General features: G+C 49.1%; 1 protein-coding gene across 1 annotated transcript in view; it reads left to right on the top strand.

Moving 5' to 3' along the window:
* Positions 1-25,853, top strand: part of ADAM33 (ADAM metallopeptidase domain 33) — a gene marked incomplete at both ends in the record, with an annotated part of 85,137 nt that overhangs the window by 18,210 nt on the left and 41,074 nt on the right. Inside the window, 2 exons of the mRNA XM_082250501.1 lie at positions 1,325-1,401; positions 20,989-21,067. Of these exons, the coding sequence (XP_082106627.1) occupies positions 1,325-1,401; positions 20,989-21,067 (156 nt within the window). The remainder of the gene's footprint in view (positions 1-1,324; positions 1,402-20,988; positions 21,068-25,853) is intronic.

Below are 25,853 nucleotides of genomic sequence, written 5' to 3'. Positions count from 1 at the left end.
CTCCTGTACCATGTCTGCAGTCTCTGACCTGACCATCTCCTGTACTATGTCTGCAGTCTCTGACTATCTCCTGTAGTATGTCTGCAGTCTCTGACCATCTCCTGTGCTATGTCTGCAGTCTCTGACCATCTACTGTAGTATGTCTGCAGTCTCTGACCATCTCCTGTAGTATGTCTGCAGTCACTGACTATCTCCTGTAGTATGTCTGCAGTCACTGACTATCTCCTGTAGTATGTCTGCAGTCTCTGACCATCTCCTGTAGTATGTCTGCAGTCTCTGACCATCTCCTGTAATATTTATGCAGCCTCTGGCCATCTCCTGTAGTATGTCTGCAGTCTCTGACCATCTCCTGTAGTATGTCTGCAGTCTCTGACCATCTCCTGTACCATGTCTGCAGTCTCTGACCTGACCATCTCCTGTACTATGTCTGCAGTCTCTGACCATCTCCTGTAGTATGTCTGCAGTCTCTGACCATCTCCTGTGCTATGTCTGCAGTCTCTGACCATCTCCTGTGCTATGTCTGCAGTCTCTGACCATCTACTGTAGTATGTCTGCAGTCTCTGACCATCTCCTGTAGTATGTCTGCAGTCTCTGACCATCTCCTGTAGTATGTCTGCAGTCTCTGACCATCTCCTGTAATATTTATGCAGCCTCTGGCCATCTCCTGTAGTATGTCTGCAGTCTCTGACCATCTCCTGTAGTATGTCTGCAGTCTCTGACCATCTCCTGTAGTATGTCTGCAGTCTCTGACCATCTCCTGTAGCATGTCTGCAGTCTCTGACCATCTCCTGTATTATGTCTGCAGTCTCTGACCATCTCCTGTACTATGTCTGCAGTCTCTGACTATCTCCTGTAGTATGTCTGCAGTCTCTGACCATCTCCTGTAATATTTATGCAGCCTCTGGCCATCTCCTGTAGTATGTCTGCAGTCTCTGACCATCTCCTGTAGTATGTCTGCAGTCTCTGACCATCTCCTGTAGTATGTCTGCAGTCTCTGACCATCTCCTGTAGCATGTCTGCAGTCTCTGACCATCTCCTGTATTATGTCTGCAGTCTCTGACCATCTCCTGTACTATGTCTGCAGTCTCTGACCATCTCCTGTAGCATGTCTGCAGTCTCTGACCATCTCCTGTAGCATGTCTGCAGTCTCTGACCATCTCCTGTACTATGTCTGCAGTCTCCGACCATCTCCTGTACTATGTCTGCAGTCTCTGACCATCTCCTGTACTATGTCTGCAGTCTTTGAATATCTCCCGTATTATGTCTGCAGTCTCTGACCTTCTCCTAATTAAACTCAGCATTAATAGAGATTCCCATTTTCTAGGTGCTCTATGAGAACCAGGTTAACTACATGGTCCGGATCCAAGACAAAGATCACATCCTAAAACTAACCAAGGCCCAGTAAGTACCATGTGTCTGTATATTTATCTACCCTATGGAGGAGCGTTTGGAAAAACATTTCCTTTTCCTTCTTTGCCTAGTAAAGAGACGGAGAGAACACTAAGCTGTTTATATATAATTATAATTACAAATTCATCCAGGGAAACTGCTGGTTCATCCGTTCTGTGTAAATAGGGAAAAAATGTAATGTTCTCAGGCTGTATTTTCTGCAGGTCGAAGGTTATTCATTCATAAACAATAGAGTTGTTTGGTCAATGGATCAATATGGCCACTAGATGGATATGAGGATCATAGGAAAAAAAGTATTTATTTACTATGACCATGACTGATGATAAGGTAAAAATGCAGGGAAAATGATAAATACAAAACAAAAGGTCTTCACAGGCAGGTCAGTTGCTCCCATAACTTGCAACAAAAATAATATGACTTCTGTAGTGCTTTAACCCAATCTGGCCCGGAAGGATCTGCCCCCTTAATGACCAGGCCATTTTTTGCGATTCGACGCTGCGTTATTTTAACAGACAATTGCGCGGTCGTGCGACGCTGTACCCAAATAAAATGGATGTCTTTTTTTCCCACAAACAGAGCTTTCTTTTGATGGTATTTCATCACCTCTGCAATTTTTTTATTATGCGCTATAAACAAAAAAAGAGCGACAATTCTGGAGGAAAAACAATATTTTTCACTTTCTGCTATATAACATTCCCAATAAAAAGAAATTTTTCATCCTTTTAGGCCAATTTGTTTTCTGCTACATATTTTTGTTAAAAAAAAAAATCCCAATAAGCGTATTTTGATTGGTTTGCGCAAAATGTTTCGCGTCTACAAACTACGGGAAAGATTTATGTCATTATTTATTTATTTATTTATTTATTTATATTTGCGACTTTGCGGTGGACAGATCGGACGCTTGACTGACATTTATGACACTTTTGGGGTTACCAGTGACATTACTATAGTAATCAGTGCTATACATATGCACTGTCACTGTACTAATGACACTGGCAGGGAAGGGGTTAACCCGATGGGTGATCAAAGGGTTAATTGTGAGCCATGGGGATGTTTTCTAACTGTATGGGGGAGGGGCTTGTGAAATGACCATAGAGACCTGTTATCCTATATAGAAGGATCGCAGGCACTCTGTGATCATTTCAGAAAGAAGAACGGTCGGCTGTGCTTATAATAGCAGACCGTCCTTCTCTCTTAGCAGCTAGCGATCGCAGGTGCCTGGCGGCAATCACAGGCGCCGGCCCCGTGGATCGGCATCACCCCTGGCCTAGTGGGTTGGGAGCGCGCACCCGGGAGCACGCGCTCGCCCCCCTTGCACCCTGCACAGAACCGACTTAGAGCTGCGTCAGTTCGCGCAGGAGAGCCAGCCTGCCGCAGTAAAACTGCGGCGGACGGTCGAGAACCGGTTAATGTATGTCTGGATTGAATAAAGTGTAAACCGCGCATGGAATTTTGTGCGCAATGGTGGATTCACCCCTCCCAGTGACAGTCCGTGGCGTACCAATAGGGGGGGCGGGGGTGCGGTCCGCCCCGGGTGCCATTCACTGGGGGGGTGTCACTGTCTGGGTCAGGCAAATGGGGGGGTGTCAGAGACAAACTGGTGCCGGGCCGGCCGCTGCTGCTTATAGCATGACAGATGAGAAGGCAGTTTCATTCCGGGACAAAACAGTGTCCCAGAATGAAATGCACGCTGCCTGCTTCCTCCACTGGTTGCTTTCTGACTGCCGCTTGGCGTCTAGCAACCAGTGACGTCAGGCACACAGGGAATGCCCAGCATTCACAGCGGAGGAGGGTTTAAATTCCTCCTCCTCCGCGCCAAGAACGTGACGTTGCTCCACCCATCTCCTCCTCGCTGCAGCCTGCAGGTAAGTGTCCTCTGTCAATCTGTGATGATGTAAGTGTAATTATTATGTCCTCCTCGGTCCTCCTCTGGCCGCAACTGTCTGCAAGAGTCTTCTTCCTGTCTGTGACTGTCCCTGATAAAAATCACTGCCCTGGGTGTCTTCTTCCTCCTGGCCAGCCCACTAGCCCAGGTCCCGACTGACCGAGGGGATCTGAGAGAGAGAGGACACACCAGTCTGTCTGGGCACTACCATCGGGGGGAGGGGGGGGGGGTGCTGTGTGTGGAGATCTGATCATCTGCCTAATGGATTCTTCCAGCCTCACTTGATTCTGGGCACCATATAATAGCAGTACATAAAATAAAACTACTTATACAGCTTGAATACCTCTGTTCACTAACCCCCCAGAAAATATACACTTGACTCTGCATACTACATACCTCCTAAATGGCAGTATTTCTGGTAAGGCAGTCCTCCTGTTTTTTTATATCTGCAACATGGCTTGTCACAGTACACCGTGCTATTTTAATGAAACCCACTTCAGTTGTTGGCCCTTCGTTGCTCCTATATACATGCTGTATACTTAACCACTTGCCAAGTGCCTACAGTATATTTACGTACGTATACGTAAGTATATGTCGCTCGCCTGAATGCCGATAGGTGGCGTGGTCCCGCTCCCGATCGTCATTGGGGAAGCCGATGGGGGTTTCAGGTGGCTCCGATTGCTGCCTGACACCATCGATCGTTCCCCACTGAGAGAGAAGAACGGTCGGATGTTGTAAACACAGCCGACCGTTCTTCTCCCTGGAATGATCATAGAGCGCCTGTGATCCTTCTATATAGGATCACAGGTCTCTATGATCATTTCACAAGTTCAACCCCCATACAGTTAGAAACACACCCCTAGGGTCACATTTAACCCCTTGATCACCAACAGTGTTAACCCCTTCTCTGCCAGTGTCATTTTTACAGTAACAGTGCATATATATAGCACTAATTACTGTAGTAATGTCACTGGTACCCCCAAAAGTGTCAAAAATGTCAGTCAAGGGTCCGATCTGTCCACCGCAATGTCGCAGTCCCACAAAAAAAATCGCAGATCGCCACCATTACTAGTAAAAAAAAATGACAGAAATCTTTCCCCTAGTTAGTAAACGCAATAACTTTTTCGCAAACCAATCAAAATACGCTTATTGTGGTTTTTTTTTTAACCAAACATATGTAGCAGAAAACAAATTTTTTTTTCGGGGAATGTTATATAGCAGAATGTGAAAAATATTGTTTTTTTTTGTTTTCAAAAATAAAAAATCGCACAGGTGATCAAATACCACCAAAAGAAAGCTCTATTTGTGGGGAAAAAAAGGACATCAATTTAATTTGGGTACAGCATCGCACAACCGCGCAAATTGTGTTTTTACATTTTAAAGTTGGGGGGGGGGGTGCCAGATATCAGATCCGCCCCGGGTGCCAAATGGTCTAGGTACGCCCCTGGTGACAGTACTGTGTTCCCCGCCAGGCTAAGTCAAGATGTGCAGCACAATTTGCCGTCCCTCTGAAAAGCGATCTATGGTGAATTCCTTTTCGGAGGCTGTTTTAATCCTGTAAATGCTGCACCACTGCAATTCACACATGCATTGGACACGATTGCAGGGCGGTTGTGGTGTAGCCCCATCCATCTGAATAGGTCCCATTTGGCAGGCAGTACCACTGCTAATTGCGTCGGGGGGTAATTTCTTATGCTGTCAGGAAGCCAAGCATCACAGCTGTAACATGTGTACACCCCCAGGCTGACTTTGCAGCTTTTAAAGGGGGAGGGTGGTAAAAATGCAGCCCACCCAACTGTTTTTACTGCCCCCAACTGCAAGTGTGAATGAGCCCTTCCTGACTGCTCCTTATTTTTTCATACCAGTATACTGACTGCCTCACATGTGCAGCGTAGTGTACAATCCCCTCATCTCACAGATGTCGGGAAGAAGGCCAGGCTGACACCTCCATGTTGCTGCAAGGCACATCCACTGCAACTTGAGGCAATGCAGATGACACGCCTTGCTGTGCTCCAGATTCAGTGCCCCCCCCCCCCCAGAGATACAGTACAGTGAGTGAGCGTTGTCACCCAAGGACAGGAAGTGTTACTGGCAGGATCACCAGGTGAAAATAAAGAAACAAAAGTCTGAAAATAGAAAACATTTTTTTAGGGGGTTTAGAAACATTTTAAGTGATCAGACTATAGATTCCAAGGTTCTTTCTGAGGATAGGGGCTCTGTGGACCCTAATGGGGGGGGGGGGGCGAGTTCTATGGAACCTGGTGTAAGGGGGGAATTTTGAGGATCCTGATGTAAGGGAGAATTCTGGGGACCCTGATGTAAAGGGAGGACTCTGGGAACCCTGATGTAAAGGGGAGACTCTGGGGACCCTGGTGTAAGGGGGAACTCTGGGGAGTCTAATGTGAGGGGAAGCTCTATGAAACCTGGTGTAAGAGGGGAGGGCTCAGAGGATCCTGATGTAAGGGGGAACTCTGGAGACCGTGATGTAAAGGGGGAGACTCTGGGGACCCTTATGTAAAGGGGAGACTCTGGGGACCCTGGTGTAAGGTTGAACTCTGGGGAGCCTAATGTAAGGGGAAGCTCTATGAAACCTGGTGTAAGGGGGAGGGCTCAGAGGATCCTAATGTAAGGGGGAACTCTGGAGACCCCGATGTAAAGGGGAAACTCTGGGGACCATGACGTAAAGGGGACTCTGGGGACCCTGATGTAAAGAGGGAACTCTGGGGATCCTGATGTAAGGGGGGAATTCTATGGACCCTGCTGTAAGGGGGAGACTCTGAGGATCCTGATGTAAAGGGGAACTCTGGGGACCCTTATGTAAAGGCGAGACTCTGGGGACTCTGATGTAAGGGGAGAGCTCTATGGACCCTGGTGAAAGGGGGGACTCTGAGGATCCTGATTTAAAGGGAACTCTGGGGATGCTGATGTAAAGGGGAAGCTCTGGGGACCCTCATGTAAGGGTGAACTCGGGAGACCCTGATGTAAGGGGGGGGGGGGAGTTCTATGGAACCTGATGTAAGGGGGGAATTATGAGGATCCTGATGTAAGGGAGAATTCTGGGGACCCTGATGTAAAGGGAGGACTCTGGGAACCCTGATGTAAAGGGGAGACTCTGGGGACCCTGGTGTAAGGGGGAACTCTGGGGAGTCTAATGTAAGGGGAAGCTCTATGAAACCTGGTGTAAGAGGGGAGGGCTCAGAGGATCCTGATGTAAGGGGGAACTCTGGAGACCGTGATGTAAAGGGGGAGACTCTGGGGACCCTTATGTAAAGGGGAGACCCTGGGGACCCTGGTGTAAGGTTGAACTCTGGGGAGCCTAATGTAAGGGGAAGCTCTATGAAACCTGGTGTAAGGGGGGAGGGCTCAGAGGATCCTAATGTAAGGGGGAACTCTGGAGACCCTGATGTAAAGGGGAAACTCTGGGGACCATGACGTAAAGGGGACTCTGGGGACCCTGATGTAAAGAGGGGACTCTGGGGATCCTGATGTAAGGGGGGAATTCTATGGACCCTGCTGTAAGGGGGAGACTCTGAGGATCCTGATGTAAAGGGGAACTCTGGGGACCCTTATGTAAAGGGGAGACTCTGGGGACTCTGATGTAAGGGGAGAGCTCTATGGACCCTGGTGTAAGGGGGGACTCTGAGGATCCTGATTTAAAGGGAACTCTGGGGATGCTGATGTAAAGGGGAAGCTCTGGGGACCCTGATGTAAGGGTGAACTCTGAAGACCCTGATGTAAGGGGGGAGAGCTCCATGAACCCTAGTGTAAGGGTGGGACTCTAGAGTTCCTGATGTAAGGGGGAACTCTGGGGACCCTGATGTAAAGGGAGGACTCTGGAGACCCTGATGTAAAGGGGATACCCTGGGGACCCCGGTGTAAGAGGGGAACTCTGAGGCCTTTGATGTAAGGCTCTTATGCCCTGTTGTGCTAATCAGTGCCCCTCCCTGCCTCATCATCAGTGTCACTTATCAGTGCTGCCTATCAGTGCTGCCTACCAGTGCTGCCTACCAGTGCTGCCTACCAGTGCCTTTCAGTGCCACCAATCAGTACCCATCAGTCTCGCCTATGAGTGCCACCTCTCCAGGCCACCTATCAGTGCAGCCTCATCAGTGCCCACTAGTACTGCCTCGTCAGTGTCCATCAGTGAAGGAGAAAAATTACCTGTTTGCAAAATTGTATAACAAAATATGAAAAACGTTTTTTTTTTTTGCAAAATTTTCGGTCATTTTATGTTTGTTTTGCAAAAAATAAAACCCCCCAGTAGTGATTAAATACCACCAAAAGAAAGCTCTTTGTTGTGTGAACAAAAAATAAAATAAAAATCTAATTTGGGTTCAGTGTTGCATGACGGCACGATTGTCATTCAAAGTGCGACAGCGCTAAAAGCTGAAAATTGGCCTGGGCAGGAGGGGGGTGAAACTGACCAGTAAGCAAGTGGTTAAAAAAAAAAAAAAAAAAACTGCTTATACAGTGTTAACTGGAGTTTGACTTTAAATAGTTAGTGCACCTAAATCTGCTAGTACATCTAATACCCCCCCCCCCCCAGGACTGACAATTCTGCTGTCCAAAGGTGCCCTCCAGTGCTCCTTTCCTTCATAGTGGGGGGGGGGGGGGGCTCTAACACAGGAGGTGTGTTACTGGCCAGATCACCAGGTGAAAACAGAGGGGAATAAAGCCTAAGGCCCCTTCCACACTTGTGCGACTTGTCCTGCGACTTGGGACTGCAAAGTTGCATGACAAGTGGCACTCCAGGATTTCCAATGAGTATTGTTCATATCTGTGCGACTTCAAGGTAGTCCCTGCACTACTTTGCTCCGACTTTGATGCGACTTGAGCTCCATGGATCTTAAGATTACACAGGCAATTCTTTAAGTCCCGTCAAATTTGTGGCAAAACCGCGCAACTTACAAGTCGCAGGGGCCTAAAAAAATAAATAATATATTTTCGGTTTTGAGCGTAATACCGCTTTAACGTTCATAGACTTTAGCGCTATTGCAGAGTTTCCTGGATAGCAGCAGAATCGCAATACTCGGCACCTGGAGTCGCTCTTTTATCAGATATAAGGAATTTTCTCCCCGGGGCCCTCATTGCCCCCATGTCCCCCCCCCCCCTGGAGGTGCGTTCTTCCTAGAAATACAGAATCCAGAGCTGTGAGAAGGGAGGCAGCAGATGTCTTTGCTTTGAGGTGTCAGCATTGCCGGAATTCCTCTCGGTAGTCGCATTCCCCGCGTGTCTCTGCAGTGCAGGAGGGAGATGGTTAATGATGATAAATACCTAATGTAGCGGGGTCTTCCATTATACAAGTTCTAAAAGACTGCTGCTTGACATTTGAGAGGAACTCGGCTCCATCTAGTGGCCAAAAGGACACATTGCAGCGGCTATGGAATGTCTTTTGATGTTATTTTCCTTTCAGGAAGTTGAGCAGTCTTCATCGCCCATAGTGCTTTGAGAATACCAGGGTGCACTGCTGCACCGCACAGCCTTCTGGGGGAAGCTTTATAAAGGAAGGGAGGAGCCAGGCTCACTCTCTTGGGAAAGACACAGTGAGACAAGCAGGATGCCAGTGCTGTGGGCTGATGCTGTATGCTAGGCCGAAACTCCTGGGCCTTAAGTGACTAAGTTGCAGTGTTTCATCTCCAGTAGAGGATCCCTCCTGGAGGTCCCATCGATGTTCTACAGAGACCAGACTCATCCACCCCAAATACCTAGCGCGGCTGGTGACAGAGGCCGGAGACTGAGACAGCAGCGGAGGCTTCCTGGGAGACAGTCCTGTTGGTGAGAGGGCACCTGCCCAAAAACTGACTCTATCTATCAAAGAAGTAACTTTAGTCAGGATTAGCCTTAGAGTAGTAGAAGGCAATATACCAGGTGGCCCAGTACATCTCTCACAGAAGTTTTACCGGCAATCCTGCACAGACACCCCGCGGTGATTACTAACTGTTTGCTGCCATTCTCTCTATTGATCACCCATCCTCAATGTGGATTACAAATTGCGAGTGCACCAACGTTGCTAGCGAAGATATAGAGAAGAAACAGCGGACTCAGATAGGTCTGACATTCTGATACTGTGTCTAACTGAATGCTGAGCCTTATCTCCAAAAGTATAATAGTGATTAAGATGGCGGTCCTATAGGCTCTGAGACATTTCCTGAAACAATTAATGTGCCCTTGAGGAGTGATATCACAGTATTTATCTTATCTTTGATTAATTAATTAGTATATCCTTTTACAAAGTCATATTTTACTGTATCGAAACTGTTTATTTGATTCACAGTAAATAACTTTCCTGTTTAAAAGCAAGCTTGTGTGTGGTCACCTTGTATTACCCAGAAGGACTGCAGCTGGAGAGAGGTAACAGGTCATTATTATTTATTGAAGTGTTATATTCCAATCTGTGTAGCCATTTGGTATTCCAGTCCTATTCTGGGTCAGTTGTGCCTAGGGAGGGTTCGAGCCAATTCTGTGGGTTGTTAGGCAGGACGTAGACCCAATAATCTAATCAGCAGCTCCTGCGGGGGTGGTGCTACACGTGGGGGCTCGTCCGGGATCATCTACAGTCCTGCAACACAACCCTCTCAGCCACAGAATCCCCCTCAACGCAGAAATGGATCCTACCGCTGCAGCCGAGTGGTGCAGGGAAGAGAATGTCGTAGTGGAAAATGGCCTGGTGGTTGAAATCAAGGGAGAGGTCTGGACTGAGGAAAAACTCCTCCCAGTTTTAAGGGCACTGTCCACAGACAGGAAATTCTGGGTGACTGACATAAAGACAGACACCACCGTTCCACACACGTATGCATTGTGTGAGTGGAGGAAGGGGGTCCCTGATTACTTTAAGGGAACCAGTGTAAAGACTACTGACCAAACAGAACTTTTCTTAATACATCCAGAAGTCCTTACTGAAGGTCCCTCATCCACCACTCCTGGGGGATCCAGCAAAGAAAAAGGTGTCCAAGAAGGGAGTCCAGAGTCACCACCTTTGTCTACCTTTAGCTCAGAACTGTGTGCTGTTCTCGGGGAAATCGTAGCAAAATGTAGTAAGGACTCCCCAAACTATCTGATGACTGAATATAGGAAGCTCAGGACATTCTCTGGGAAACAGCCTGTGCCTTCGACAGAAGATGGGTTTGAAGAGTGGTTAGATACCGCCACTCAGGCTTTGGAAGAGTGGGAGGTACCAGAACAGCACAAGAAACAGAGAATCACAGAAAGTTTAAAGGGACCTGCACTAGAGGCCGTACGTAATCTCAAGCTAAGCAAAAAGAACTGTACTGCACAGGATTATCTAGACATTCTACAAGATGTATTTGGTCGGACGGAGAACGTGGCTGAACTTCTTTACCAGTTAGACCACTGTTACCAAGAAGAGGAAGAGAAGTTGTCCGAATTTATTAGACGCCTAGATAAGATCATCCACCAGATCTTGATAAAGAAAGGGATAGACCCCCGGAAGGTAGATGAGACTCGTGCACGGCAGGTGCTGAGAGGGGCTCAACCCTTAGATCCCATTGCCATACTGTTGCGAACTCGCCAAGATGGTGGCATTCTGGAATACCCTGACCTGATCCGAATGGTCAGAGAAGAAGAGGTCATGTTAGACAACAAAAGGAAGAGTCGGCAGTTTGACTCAACTGCTCGTGTCAGAGTGATAAGTGCAAAAGAAAGTGACTCGCAAGTTGAACTCCTAAAGACCCAGGTGTCCCAGTTGATAGAAATGGTGTCCATCCTGACTAGTCAGGCATCTACTCTACCTGATGGGAACGTGTCAGAGAAGCCGGATAAACCTTCTAACCTTAGAGTAGACCCGGAACCGAGACCTAGGAGATCGCTAACTTGTTTCAACTGTGGGGGAGTAGGACATGTTAGAGGAGTATGTCCCAGCCCAGGAAATGTCGCCTCAGAACCTCGCAAGCCAGCGGAAAAACTTCAGAGGGCACCCGTGAAGGAGTCGACCGGGTGCCCGCCAGTTTCAAGGGAATCCAAGAGACTCAATGATTCAGGGAATCTGAGTCAGGGAGTCAGATCCAGGTACAACGCCCCTAGTTCTATACTCCAGGCTACTGAGAGAAGGAAAATCAATGCACACCGGGCCCAGAGGGGACTGAAGTCCAGAAGAAAAAAAAAGAAAAGAGCCTGGGTGCAGAGAACTGAATCAGACAACAAGGCCACTTCAAGAGAATTCCCAACTAACTTGGTCGGGCCTTCCCCTGTAGTCTCTGTCCAGGTAGAAGGAATTTACACAAGAGCCCTCCTTGACACTGGGGCCCAAGTGACTCTTCTGTATAGAGACTTCTATGATAAACACCTTACCCATCTACCTCTGCAGAAGTTGGAAGATCTGGAGATATGGGGTATCGGGACTCAAAGTTTTCCCTATGACGGGTATCTGCCAATCAAGTTGACCTTTGACCCATCAGTGGCTGGTGAAGCTGAAACCTTCGACACCCTAGCGGTGGTCTGTCCTCGTCCGCCAGGGGCCAACAAAAGCTCTCTCATCGTAGGGACCAACACTGACCTAGTAAGGCGCCTCCTGACACAACTGGTCCAGGGACAGGATGCTCCAGCGCCAAGGATTCACCCCATGCTACGGCAGGCCTATCAACGATTAGTATTGGAGCAAGAGACTCCTGCAGAAGGAGTTGGAAGACTCTGGAAGTTGGACAGAACGGAAAAGGTCTTGCAGCCAGGAGAGGTGGCTTGTCTGAAAGCTTCCGTTAAACTCACATGGAAACAGCCGGGCCCTTTTATCATCTTTGAATCAGGTCCACAGGAAGAGGAGAGAGGGATAGAAGTAATCCCTGAAGTGATCCCTTTGAAGGTGTTACAGAAAAACCATGGAAGGGTTTTAGTGAGTGTCAGAAACACCTCTACTACACCGGTGAAGGTACCGGCCAGAGTGCTGTTGGGCCAAGTTAACCCGGCTACCCCAGTTGTCCCATCTGATCTTAAAGAGGAGGGAAGGGGTGAAGATGTTATAGAAGAGCTCTGCTCTGGAAACGCTGCCCTCCCACCAGAATGGGTGAAGAGAGCCAAGGCACAACTTGCTGGATGGCGAGGAATATTTTCTAGGGCTGAGTTCGACGTGGGATGCGCCAGGAGTGCCACTCATAAGATCCGCCTGAGTGAGGACAAACCTTTCCGAGAAAGAGTCCGGCGAGTTCCCTTAGGTGACTTAGAAGATCTACGTCAGCAGCTGGCGGAACTCAAGAAGACTGGGGTTATTCGAGAATCCAGGAGCCCATATGCTTCTCCGATAGTGGTAGTCCGGAAGAAAAACGGATCTCTGAGGCTTTGTATCGACTACCGAACACTGAACAGAAGAACCATCCCAGACCAGTATACCACTCCTCGAATCGAAGACGCCCTACAGAGCCTGTCAGGGGCGAAGTGGTTCAGTGTGATGGACTTAAAGAGTGGGTATTATCAGATCCCCATGCACCCTGAAGATCGGGAGAAGACAGCCTTCATCACCCCTGTGGGGTTCTTTGAGTTCAATCGCATGCCTCAGGGATTGTCAGGGGCCCCTGCTACCTTCCAAAGGCTGATGGAAAGGACCGTTGGAGATATGAATTTGATAGAGGTACTGGTATACTTGGATGATGTTATCGTGTTTGGCAGAACTTTGGAAGAACACGAGGAGAGGTTGGAAAAGGTCCTGAAGAGGCTACATGAAGAAGGCCTGAAACTTTCTCCTGAGAAGTGCCAATTCTATCAGTCCTCGGTCCATTACCTGGGCCACATCGTGTCTGAAGAAGGGGTGGCCACCGACCCGGACAAGCTGGATGCTGTCGCCTCCTGGCCGAGACCTACAAATGTGACCGAACTTCGGTCGTTCCTGGGTTTTTGCTCCTATTACAGGAGGTTTGTAGAGGGGTTCGCCAAGATTGCCCGACCCCTCAATGAGTTACTAAAGAACGAAGAAGATGACGTTCCTGAACTGGTCAAGCCAATGAAGTCCACCATGGGACCCCGGAAGGCCAAGGAGTCCATCCAGGATCAGTGGACCCCAGAATGTGAAGGGGCTTTCATTCAGTTGAAAAAGAATCTAACCACTGCCCCTGTGTTGGCCTACGCAGACCCCACGAAACCATATGAACTACATGTCGATGCCAGCCGAGATGGGCTGGGTGGGGTACTCTACCAGGAACATGGGGGCCACCTGCGACCCGTAGCCTACGTGAGCAGGAGTCTACTACCTGCTGAAAGGAATTATCCTACCCACAAACTTGAATTCCTGGCCTTAAAGTGGGCAGTGGTCGACAAACTGAAAGATTACCTGTACGGAGCTGAATTCATTGTCAAGACGGATAATAATCCCCTTACCTATCTGTTGACTACAGCTAAGCTGGATGCAACAGGACACAGATGGTTGGCTGCCCTCTCTAGCTTCAACTTCAGCCTGAAGTATCGGCCAGGAATCGGGAACAGGGATGCAGATGCCCTATCCAGAAGGTTGCATGCACCACACGAACCTGATGAAGAATGGACCCATTTGGCTCCAGAAGGGGTGCGTGCCCTATATCAGGGAACTGAACTTCGATCCAGAGGAGGATCAAGAGCCGAAGAGATTGGGGTTTCGGCTGTCGGAGTACCCAAATACTATTGCAGGGTGACCCAGGTTGAAGGGGAAGATTTACCCCGGCTGTCCAAAAGGGACTTGAGGAAGGAGCAGCTGGAAGACCCTCTGGGAAAACTTCTTTTGGAAGCCTTGGAGATCCAGCGCCCTGAGTTGCTTCTCACCGACTCTCCTCAGGGGGCCCGTCTGTTGCATAGAGAGTGGACCCGGTTACAGATCCGAGAAGGGGTGGCCTACCGAAGAGGCCCATCTGAAGATCTGGAGGAGAAGTGGCAACTGTTCTTACCAGCTAAATACAGGGAGAGAGTTCTGGCTGCTCTTCATGATAATCATGGCCATCTGGGACCTGAAAGAACTTTTCAGCTTGTCAGAGACAGGTTCTACTGGCCCTGTATGAGGGCCGAAGTTGAAGGATACTGTCATTCTTGTGTCCGATGTATACAAAGGAAGACTCTGCCACGTCAAGCAGCCCCAATGGGCCATCTGCAAAGCCAGGGACCCATGGAACTGGTGTGCATTGATTTCCTTTGCCTAGAGCCTGATCTGAGTGGCCAAGGGAATGTCCTTGTGGTAACAGACCATTTTACCAGATACGCCCAAGCATTCCCAACAAGGGATCAGAAGGCCTCTACAGTAGCCAAAGTTCTTGTAGAAAAGTTCTTTGTACACTATGGGTTACCACAACGCCTCCATTCAGATCAGGGAAGAGACTTTGAAAGCAGACTGATCAAGAGACTGTTAGATCTGTTAGGCATCCAAAAGACTAGAACTACTCCCTGCCATCCACAAGGGGATGCCCAGCCGGAAAGATTTAACAGGACTCTTTTGGACATGTTGGGGACTTTAAGCTCAGAGAAGAAACAGCATTGGGGCAAACATGTAGCTGCCATTGTGCATGCCTACAACAGTACTGTCAGTGATGCTACTGGATATTCCCCTTATCGTCTAATGTTTGGACGAGAGGCTCGATTGCCAGTGGATTTGGCCTTTGGCATCTCGCCCGATCACACCTCTTCAGCATCGCACAAGGGATATGTGGACCGACTGCGGAAGAGTCTGAAATCGGCCTATGATAAAGCTCAGGCCACATCTGATCAACGTGGACTGAGGAATAAAAGGAATTTCGACTTAAAAGTTCGGATCCAAGACTTGCAACCAGGGGACAGGGTATTGTTGAGGAACTTGGGTGTCCCGGGAAAACACAAGTTGGCAGACCGCTGGAAGTCCCAACCTTATGTTATCTGCAAGCAACTACCAAACCTCCCTGTGTATCAAATTCGGCCTGAAGGAAGTGTGGGTCCATTGAAGACTTGGCATAGGAACCATTTACTGCCTCTCTCTGAAGCAGTTCGCATGCCTCCTGTCGTAGACTCGCCAGAGACCCCTTCGACCTCTCGCCTGTCCAGACCAGTCACCAGATCTCAGTCGACACTCCCAGATGTGAGGGAGGGAAATTCTCCATCTGAAGATCTGGAAGATGAAGAGGAGGTACCTGACTGGATGTGGTCGTCTCAGTTACCAGAACCCACACCTGCCTCCCTGTCTTCATCCGAATTGGCTGACAGAGGAACCCTTCGGGCGGAAGCCCCCGAATTCATACCTTTCCACATGCTTCCAGAAGAAGTAGTTGATGATGAAGATCCTGAGGAGGAGGTTGCACCTTCCTCTGAAGAAGAACTGACCGCTCTTGAAGCATCAGATTCCTGTGTGTTGGAACATGAGGAGGAGGACATTGAAGAATCCCCAGAAGTGGCTGGTCCTAGTACCTCTGAGATCGTGCATCCCAAAGAACAGAGGGAAAGAAGAGTCATTCACCCGCCCAAAAGACTGACCTATGACCAATTGGGTGAATGCTCAGAAGAGGCTATCTTTACTTCCAAACGAACTCTTGATCAGCCTAGTTCTTCCACCGCAGATTTGGTGGAGGACAACCCTAGCTCACCCCCAGGCACATCTGTACAAGCCACTCAAGTGTCAGGGGTCTGTGAACAGAATTACCTTCCCTCCCCTGACAATTGGTGGGAGGTTCCTATGTCGAACCTGTGTTGTAATATGCAGTTGTTAAGTTTGAACTCTGCTTATGAAAAGGAAGATGATTCCCTGTTATGCATATGTTAATGTTTTTTTTTGTGTACTGCCAACATATGCACTGGAGTACATGCTGTTGTCCTCTTTGGGGACCAAAGTTTCTCAAGTGGGGGGAGTGTGTAGCGGGGTCTTCCATTATACAAGTTCTAAAAGACTGCTGCTTGACATTTGAGAGGAACTCGGCTCCATCTAGTGGCCAAAAGGACACATTGCAGCGGCTATGGAATGTCTTTTGATGTTATTTTCCTTTCAGGAAGTTGAGCAGTCTTCATCGCCCATAGTGCTTTGAGAATACCAGGGTGCACTGCTGCACCGCACAGCCTTCTGGGGGAAGCTTTATAAAGGAAGGGAGGAGCCAGGCTCACTCTCTTGGGAAAGACACAGTGAGACAAGCAGGATGCCAGTGCTGTGGGCTGATGCTGTATGCTAGGCCGAAACTCCTGGGCCTTAAGTGACTAAGTTGCAGTGTTTCATCTCCAGTAGAGGATCCCTCCTGGAGGTCCCATCGATGTTCTACAGAGACCAGACTCATCCACCCCAAATACCTAGCGCGGCTGGTGACAGAGGCCGGAGACTGAGACAGCAGCGGAGGCTTCCTGGGAGACAGTCCTGTTGGTGAGAGGGCACCTGCCCAAAAACTGACTCTATCTATCAAAGAAGTAACTTTAGTCAGGATTAGCCTTAGAGTAGTAGAAGGCAATATACCAGGTGGCCCAGTACATCTCTCACAGAAGTTTTACCGGCAATCCTGCACAGACACCCCGCGGTGATTACTAACTGTTTGCTGCCATTCTCTCTATTGATCACCCATCCTCAATGTGGATTACAAATTGCGAGTGCACCAACGTTGCTAGCGAAGATATAGAGAAGAAACAGCGGACTCAGATAGGTCTGACATTCTGATACTGTGTCTAACTGAATGCTGAGCCTTATCTCCAAAAGTATAATAGTGATTAAGATGGCGGTCCTATAGGCTCTGAGACATTTCCTGAAACAATTAATGTGCCCTTGAGGAGTGATATCACAGTATTTATCTTATCTTTGATTAATTAATTAGTATATCCTTTTACAAAGTCATATTTTACTGTATCGAAACTGTTTATTTGATTCACAGTAAATAACTTTCCTGTTTAAAAGCAAGCTTGTGTGTGGTCACCTTGTATTACCCAGAAGGACTGCAGCTGGAGAGAGGTAACAGGTCATTATTATTTATTGAAGTGTTATATTCCAATCTGTGTAGCCATTTGGTATTCCAGTCCTATTCTGGGTCAGTTGTGCCTAGGGAGGGTTCGAGCCAATTCTGTGGGTTGTTAGGCAGGACGTAGACCCAATAATCTAATCAGCAGCTCCTGCGGGGGTGGTGCTACACTAACAATCCGTCCCACATCTGAACCATACAAAACAAGAGCGGATAAATACACCAGCCAATCCCCATCATCGGAACATCCGCCCAGTGCTCCAGGTACAATGCTGCACCTCCCAGAGATACAGCACAGTGACTGAGCGTTGTCACCGGTGGACAGGAAGTGTGTTACTGGCAGGATCTCAGGTTCCTCTCCTGGACTGAAATGGCTTACTCTGATTTCACTGCAGACAGAACCAGCCTCATTTACTGGCAGGAAGATACCCAGCATCATCTAGCTCTTTCCTTCCCAGCCTGACTGTCCCTGGCCCAAACCTTTTCATTTATGGTCTCCAACTCTAGGTTTCACCCACCACCCCTGTCACCCCTTCTCTAGTTGTTGTCCTAAGCCCCAGCATTCAGAGAAGGAGTACGGAACTTCTTTCTTCAGACCTGCTCCCAGTGCTACATCTTCCAGCTTCTGCCCAGCTGTCTAGAGAATCTTAGTAATCTTTTGTAAAGGGGGCTCTGGGGAACCAAATGTAAGGAGAGGGGCCCTGGGGACAATGATTTAAGTGGGAGGGGGAACTATGAGGACCCTGTTGTAAGGGAGAGGGAACTCTGAGGACCCCAATGTAAGGGGGGGACACTGGGGACCCTGATGTAAGGGGGGGGGGCTCTGGGGACCCTGATGTAAGGGGGAGACTCTGAAAATCCTAATGTAAGAGATAAACTCTGAGGACCCTGATGAAAAGGGGCAACTCTAGGGACCCAAATGTAAGGGGAGACTATGGGGACCCTGATGTAAGAGGGGGGAACTCTGGGAAACCTGATGTAAGGGGGAGACTCTGGGGGATCCTGATGTAAGGGATAAACTATGAGGACCATGATGTAAGGGGGGACTCTGGAAACCCTAATGTAAGGGGGGACTCTGGGGACCCTTATGTAAGGGAAGGCTCTGGGGACCTTGATGTAAGATGGGGGAACTCTGGGTACCCTAATGTTTAGGGGAGACTACGGTGAACCTGATGTAAGCAGGGGAGACTCTGGGGACTCTAATGTTAAGAAGACTCTGGGGATCCTGATGTAAGCAGGGGAGACTCTGGGGACCCTAATGTAAGGGGGGACTCTGGGGATCCTGATGTAAGCAGGGGAGACTCTGGGAGCCCTAATATAAGAAGCACTCTGGGGACCCTGATTTAAGGCAAGGACTCTGGGGACCTTGATGTAAAGAGGGAACTTTTGGGACCCTGATGTAAGGGGGGAGCTCTGAGGACCTTGATGTAGGGAGTAAACTTGGGGGCCCTAATATAAGGGGGGACTCATGGGAACCCTGATGTAACTGGGGGGCATCTGGAAATGCTGATGTATGGGGAGACTCTGGGGACCCTGATGTAAGGGGAGGGGACTATGAAGATGCTGATATAAGGGGGGGGGGGGAGCTCTGGAGATCCCGATGTAAAGTGGGGGTAACTCTGGAGATGGACATCTAGCAATCTAAGCAGTACCCTAAATAATTACCTGTTGTCTTGATCGCCTCCTAACATATAGCAGTGCACTTCGTGGTATGTGAATGTGCCTAGGCACACCTGATGTATAGACTTCATCTAGGGCACTGCTACCTCTGACTGCTAGTCCTGGATTAGAAAGCATATCTAAGGACCTGCAGTGGTAGGATCTCCCTGCTTCTTCTTCATTCATTCTGTGGATCTGGCCTTCCTTCATCTCCTCTACTGCTTCTCCATCATTCCTCTTTTCTAGTAATCCGATGAGCAGTAATCACATTGGAGCTCTTACTTGAGGCAGTACCCTACTTCACCGTGGTAATGAGTAAGCGGCCATTCGAGCCGTGAAACGCGTCTACCTTGGACACATTCTGTTCCTCACACTGTCTGTTTGTCCTGGATACTTTTGAAGAATAAAGACACTTTATTTGATTTCAATCATCTGAGTGCGGCTTCACATTTCTACTTGTATCTTCCTGGACGACGGATCCAGCCAGCACCTTTTTGGACACACACCTGAGCGGCATTCCCTATTCCCTTCCCCCATACATGGCAGTACCCTACTTCTACCAAGATGCCACCTCCATACAAATAACTAGGCATGGTAAGACAGTAGTAGGAAAAATATCAGCTGCAGGGCGACCACATGCAATACCAGTGACTAGTCCTTTGTCTGCTGTTTGCCTATATATTGGCCACATCTTCCACAGTACAGATCCTTTTTAAAAGCAATATACACTAAAGTATACCTAAAGTATTGGGACGCCTGTCTTTACACGCACATGAACTTTAATGGCATCCCAGTCTTAGTCCGTAGGGTTCAATATTGAGTTGGCCCCACCTTTGCAGCTATAACAGCTTCAACTCTTCTGGGAAGGCTGTCCACGAGGTTTAGGAGTGTGTCTATGGGAATGTTTGACCATTCTTCCAGAAGCGCATTGGTGAGGTCCGGCACTGATGTGAACAAGAAGGCCTGGCTCGCAGTCTCCGCTCTATTTCATCCCAAAGGTGTTGTATCGAGTTGAGGTCAGGACTCTTTGCAGGTCAGTCAAGTTCCTCCACCACAAAATTGCTCATCCATGTCTTTATGGACCTTGCTTTGTGCAGTGGTCCAAATCATTTGGTGGAGGGGGAATTATGGTGTGGGGTTGGTTTTCAGGGGTTGGGCTTGGCCCCTTCGTTCCAGTGAAGGGACCTCGTAAGGCGTCAGCATACCAAGACATTTTGGACAATTTCATGCTCCCAACTTTGTGGGAACAGTTTGGAGATGGCCCCTTCCTGTTCCAACATGATTGCACACCAGGGCACAAAGCAAGGTCCATAAAAACATGGATGAGTGAGTTTGGGGTGGAGGAACTTGACTGACCTCAACCCGAAAGAACACCTTTGGGATGAATTAGGCTCCATGTACACGGGACGTTGTTAAAAGTCCCTTTGAATGCTGGAATTTTTAGGACGTTTGAAACGTCCGTTCAGTCGCGTTTGTACACGCGTTTAGCGGGCGTTTAGCAGCGTTTGCGGGCGTTTGTGTTTAGAAGCGTTCATAGAGGTCATAAAAATTATTCCCCTTTAAAATGGAAAAACGCGAATGCTAAACGCGGGTCATCGCGTTCAGACGCGTTCGGACGCGTTTGTGCGTTTGAAACGCCGGGAAACACACATTCGAACGCAAATAATTGCGTTCTAAAAACAGTCCCTGAACGCAACTGCCTGCAAATGACTGTAAACGACCTGGTGTACATGGACAGATAAGATAAAATGTAGATGGGTTCAGGGGCTTCTGAAAAAAACGCCCAACTGATCCTAAATGGCCATTTCCAGCGTCCCGTGTACATGGAGCCTTAGACCGGAGACTGCGAGCCAGGCCTTCTCATCCAACATCGGTGTCTGACCTCACAAATGTGCTTCTGGAAGAATGGTCAAACACTGCCATAGACACACTCCTAAACCTTGTGGACAGCCTTCCCAGAAGAGTTGAAGCTGTTATAGCTGCAAAAGATGGGCCAACCCAATATTGAACCCTACGGATTAAGACCGGGATGCCATTAAAGTTCATGTGCGTGTAAAGACAGGCGTCCCAATACTTTTGCTAATATAGTGTAATACAATTTTTTACTATAGTTACTATATAGCAGATCTAAGTGTACTCATCAATCTGTATAATAATAGCTGCTCTCATTTCCAGAGACCTCCTGCCACTAAATTTCACTGCATCCTATTATAGAGGAGAAGGAGAATTGGTCACGGAGTCACCGGGACATCTGGTATGTGATGTATACATTGTGCCGAGCGTCTATGGGGGAGGAATGGGAGAATTCACAAGACAGCATAGCCAGGTCCAAAGACTCTCTGCCGACTGCAGTGCAACTAGGCAGTGTATACAGTAACCAACCCGGACTGTGATTGGGCACTCAAGGAAGAGCAGCGATCAGTCATCCGGGAGTTTTTCTGCCCTCTGAGCATGATGATGGCTTAGCACGCCATAGATCACCCTAATTTCTGGACCTTCACACCTCAGATCTCCCCAATTCCTGCACCTTCACATCTCAGACCTCTGTGCTGAGTTCCCGGGTCTGTACTCCTGCTGTGCCCATTATGAGGGGTTCCCACTGTCCCTGTGCTGAGTTGTCGGATCTGTACTCCTGCTGTGCCCATTATCAGGAGTTCCCACCATCCCTGTGCTGAGTTACTGGGTCTGTACACCTGCTGTGCCCATTAAGAGGGGTGCCCACCATCCCTGTGCTGAGTTCCCAGGTCTGTACACATGCTGTGCCCATTATGAGGGACTCCCACCATCCCTGTTCTGAGTTTATGAGTCTGTACACCTGCTGTGCCTATTACGAGGGGTGCCCACCATCCCTGTGCTGAGTTGTCGAGTCTGTACTCCTGCTGTGCCCATTATGAGGGGTTCCCATCATCCCTGTGCTGAGTGCCTGGGTCTGTACACCTGCTGTGCCCATTATGAGGGGTTCCCACCATCCCTGTACTGAGTTCCCGGGTCTGTACACCTGCTGGTGAGTGTATAAGCCCAATGCACAAGGTTGGAAGCTGAACTCAGGACCTCAGTGCTGCAAGGCCATGGTGCTTACCACAGAATCACCATTCTAATAGGGTGACCAGACGTCCCCGGTTTCTGGGGACAGTTCCCAGATTGAGGACACTGTCCCCTGATCAAGTCTGTCCCTGGTTTTGTCCCTGGTACTGACCTGGGACAGGCCGCTTCTCCTCCTCTCCATCATGCGGCTTTCAGCTGCTTTATTGAAAGCCGCACAGGTAGATTGGTGCTTGTAACTTCCCCCCACCGCCGCACAGGTCATTCCGAATGTCCATCAAATGTCCCTAATCTCTGGGCCCCTTGTCCTCCTCTGGCTAAATCGGTCCTCCTATGGCTCCCCGGGTAGTCTATGCTCCTCCAGGTCCCCCTCTGAGCTCCTCCAGGTCCCCCTCTGAGCTCCTCCAGGTCCCCCTCTGTGCTCCTCCAGGTCCCCCCTCTGTGCTCCTCCAGGTCCCCCTCTGCGCTCCCCCAGGTCCCCCCTCTGTGCTTCTCCGGTCAACCTAAATATTTAAAAATTACTTTGTAAAAATAATAAAACAAAAAAAAAACCCTGACACCATCCACTGCCCCCATACCCCCCCCCCCCCCCAAAATAAAAAACTATGGACACCAAGTCTGTCCCTGGTTTTGTCCCCCGATCCACTTCTCTACTGATACGGTCCACTGCCAACCTAAATTAAAGTGTAAAAAAAATAATAAATATTTTGGAAAAAATGTATAAATAATAATAAGCACTGTCCACTGCTCTTCTGACACCGTCCAGCCATAATCATCCACAACCCCCAACCGAAGAAAAAATATTTGAAAAAAAGAATAAATAATAAAAATTAAAAAATACTAAATAAAATATTAAAAATAAAAAACTGCACTTTTTGTATACGTATCTTTCTGAGGGTTATATATTCACCTTTGTGTGCTAGCTGCTGTTGCTACATTTGGTTTCACCAGCGCTCACTTTCTTTATGTGTGGGAAAAATAAAAAACTACTGACACCATCCACTGCTCTACTGACACCATCCACTGCCCTACTGACACCATCCACTGCCCTACTGACACTGTCCACTGCTCTACTGACACCATCCACTGCCCTACTGACACCATCCACTGCTCTACTGACACCGTCCACTGCTCTACTGACACCGTCCACTGCTCTACTGACACCGTCCACTGCCCTACTGACACTGTCCACTGCTCTACTGACACCATCCACTGCCCTACTGACACCATCCACTGCTCTACTGACACCGTCCACTGCTCTACTGACACCATCCACTGCTCTACTGACACCATCCACTGCCCTACTGACACCATCCACTGCCCTACTGACACCGTCCACTGCCCTACTGACACCATCCACTGCCCTACTGACACCGTCCACTGCTCTACTAACACCGTCCACTGCTCTACTGACACCATCCACTGCCCTACTGACACCATCCACTGCCCTACTGACACCATCCACTGCTCTACTGACACCATCCACTGCCCTACTGACACCATCCACTGCTCTACTGACACCATCCACTGCTCTAATGACACCACCCTCTGCTCTACTTACACCGTCCTCTGCTCTACTGACACTGTCCACTGCTCTACTGACACCATCCACTGCCCTACTGACACCGTTCACTGCTCTACTGACACCTTCCACTGCCCTACTGACACCGTCCACTGCCCTACTGACACCATCCACTGCTCTACTGACACCGTCCACTGCTCTACTGACACCGTCCTCTGCCCTACTGACACCGTCCTCTGCTCTACTGACACTGTCCACTGCTCTACTGACACCTTCCACTGCCCTACTGACACCGTCCACTGCCCTACTGACACCATCCACTGCTCTACTGACACCGTCCACTGCTCTACTGACACCGTCCTCTGCCCTACTGACACCGTCCTCTGCTCTACTGACACTGTCCACTGCTCTACTGACACCGTCCACTGCTCTACTGACACCATCCACTGCTCTACTGACACCGTCCTCTGCCCTACTGACACCGTCCTCTGCTCTACTGACACTGTCCACTGCTCTACTGACACCACCGTCCTCTGCCCTACTGACACCGTTCTCTGCTCTACTGACACTGTCCACTGCTCTACTGACACCGTCCACTGCTCTACTGACTCCATCCACTGCTCTACTGACTCCATCCACTGCCCTACTGACTCCATCCACTGCCCTACTGACACCGTCCACTGCTCTAACGACACCGTCCACTGCCCTACCGACTCCATCCACTGCCCTACTGACACCATCCACTGCTCTAATGACACCACCCTCTGCTCTACTTACACCGTCCTCTGCTCTACTGACACTGTCCACTGCTCTACTGACACCATCCACTGCCCTACTGACACCGTTCACTGCTCTACTGACACCTTCCACTGCCCTACTGACACCGTCCACTGCCCTACTGACACCATCCACTGCTCTACTGACACCGTCCACTGCTCTACTGACACCGTCCTCTGCCCTACTGACACCGTCCTCTGCTCTACTGACACTGTCCACTGCTCTACTGACACCGTCCACTGCTCTACTGACACCATCCACTGCTCTACTGACACCGTCCTCTGCCCTACTGACACCGTCCTCTGCTCTACTGACACTGTCCACTGCTCTACTGACACCACCGTCCTCTGCCCTACTGACACCGTTCTCTGCTCTACTGACACTGTCCACTGCTCTACTGACACCGTCCACTGCTCTGCTGACACCGTCCACTGCCCTACTGACACCATCCACTGCCCTACTGACACCATTCACTGCCCAACTGACACCATCCACTGCCCTTCTGACACCATCCACTGCCCTACTGACACCATCCACTGCTCTAATGACACCATCCTCTGCCCTACTGACACCGTCCTCTGCCCTACTGACACTGTCCACTGCCTTACTGACACCGTCCACTGCCCTACTGACCCCGTCCACTGCTCTACTGACACCGTCCACTGCCTTACTGACATCGTCCACTGCCTTACTGACACCGTCCACTGCCCTACTGACACCACCCACTGCTCTACTGACACCATTCACTGCCCTACTGACACCATCCACTGCCCTACTGACACCATCCACTGCTCTACTGACACCATCCTCTGCCCTACTGACACCATCCACTGCTCTACTGACCCCATCCACTGCTCTACTGACACTACTGACACCGTCCACAGCCTTACTGACACCGTCCTCTGCTCTACTGACACCGTCCACTGCTCTACTGACACCATCCTCTGCCCTACTGACACCGTCCACTGCCCAACTGACACCGTCCACTGCCCTACTGAAACTACTGACACCGTTCACTGCTCTACTGACACCATCCTCTGCCCTACTGACACCGTCCACTGCTCTACTGACACCGTCCACTGTTCTACTGACACCATCCACTGCTCTACCGACACCGTCTACTGTTCTACTGACACCATCCTCTGCCCTACTGACACTGCTGACACCGTCCACTGCTCTACTGACACCGTCCACTGTTCTACTGACACCGTTCACTGCACTACTGACACCATCCTCTGCCCTACTGACACATCCACTGCTCTACTGACACCGTCCACTGCTCTACTGACACCGTCCACTGTTCTACTGACACCATCCACTGCTCTACCGACACTGTCTACTGTTCTACTGACACCATCCTCTGCTCTACTGACACTGCTGACACCGTCCACTGCTCTACTGACACCGTCCACTGTTCTACTGACACCATCCACTGCTCTACTCAGGGCTGCTATTAGAAATCGCGGGGCCCAGTACTGACTACCTGGCAGGGACCCCTCAAGAAAATATTAAAGAAATATTTAGCTAAAATTACAACAAAATCACTATTATCAGACACAAATATAACATAACTCGCATAATTCCTGCTAAATCTAAAAAAAAAAAAAAAACTATGTTAAATAAAAAAGAAGATGAGATGAGAAACATATACAGGTTGGGCAGTTGGAGCTCAGTGATCAAAGAGACAGAGAGAGAGAAA

This window comes from Pelophylax lessonae, assembly GCF_965119305.1.
Source record: "Pelophylax lessonae genome assembly, chromosome: 1".
Lineage (NCBI taxonomy): Eukaryota > Metazoa > Chordata > Amphibia > Anura > Ranidae > Pelophylax > Pelophylax lessonae.
Note: the sequence above shows the minus strand (reverse complement) of the source record. Positions and strands in the feature narration are given on the sequence as shown.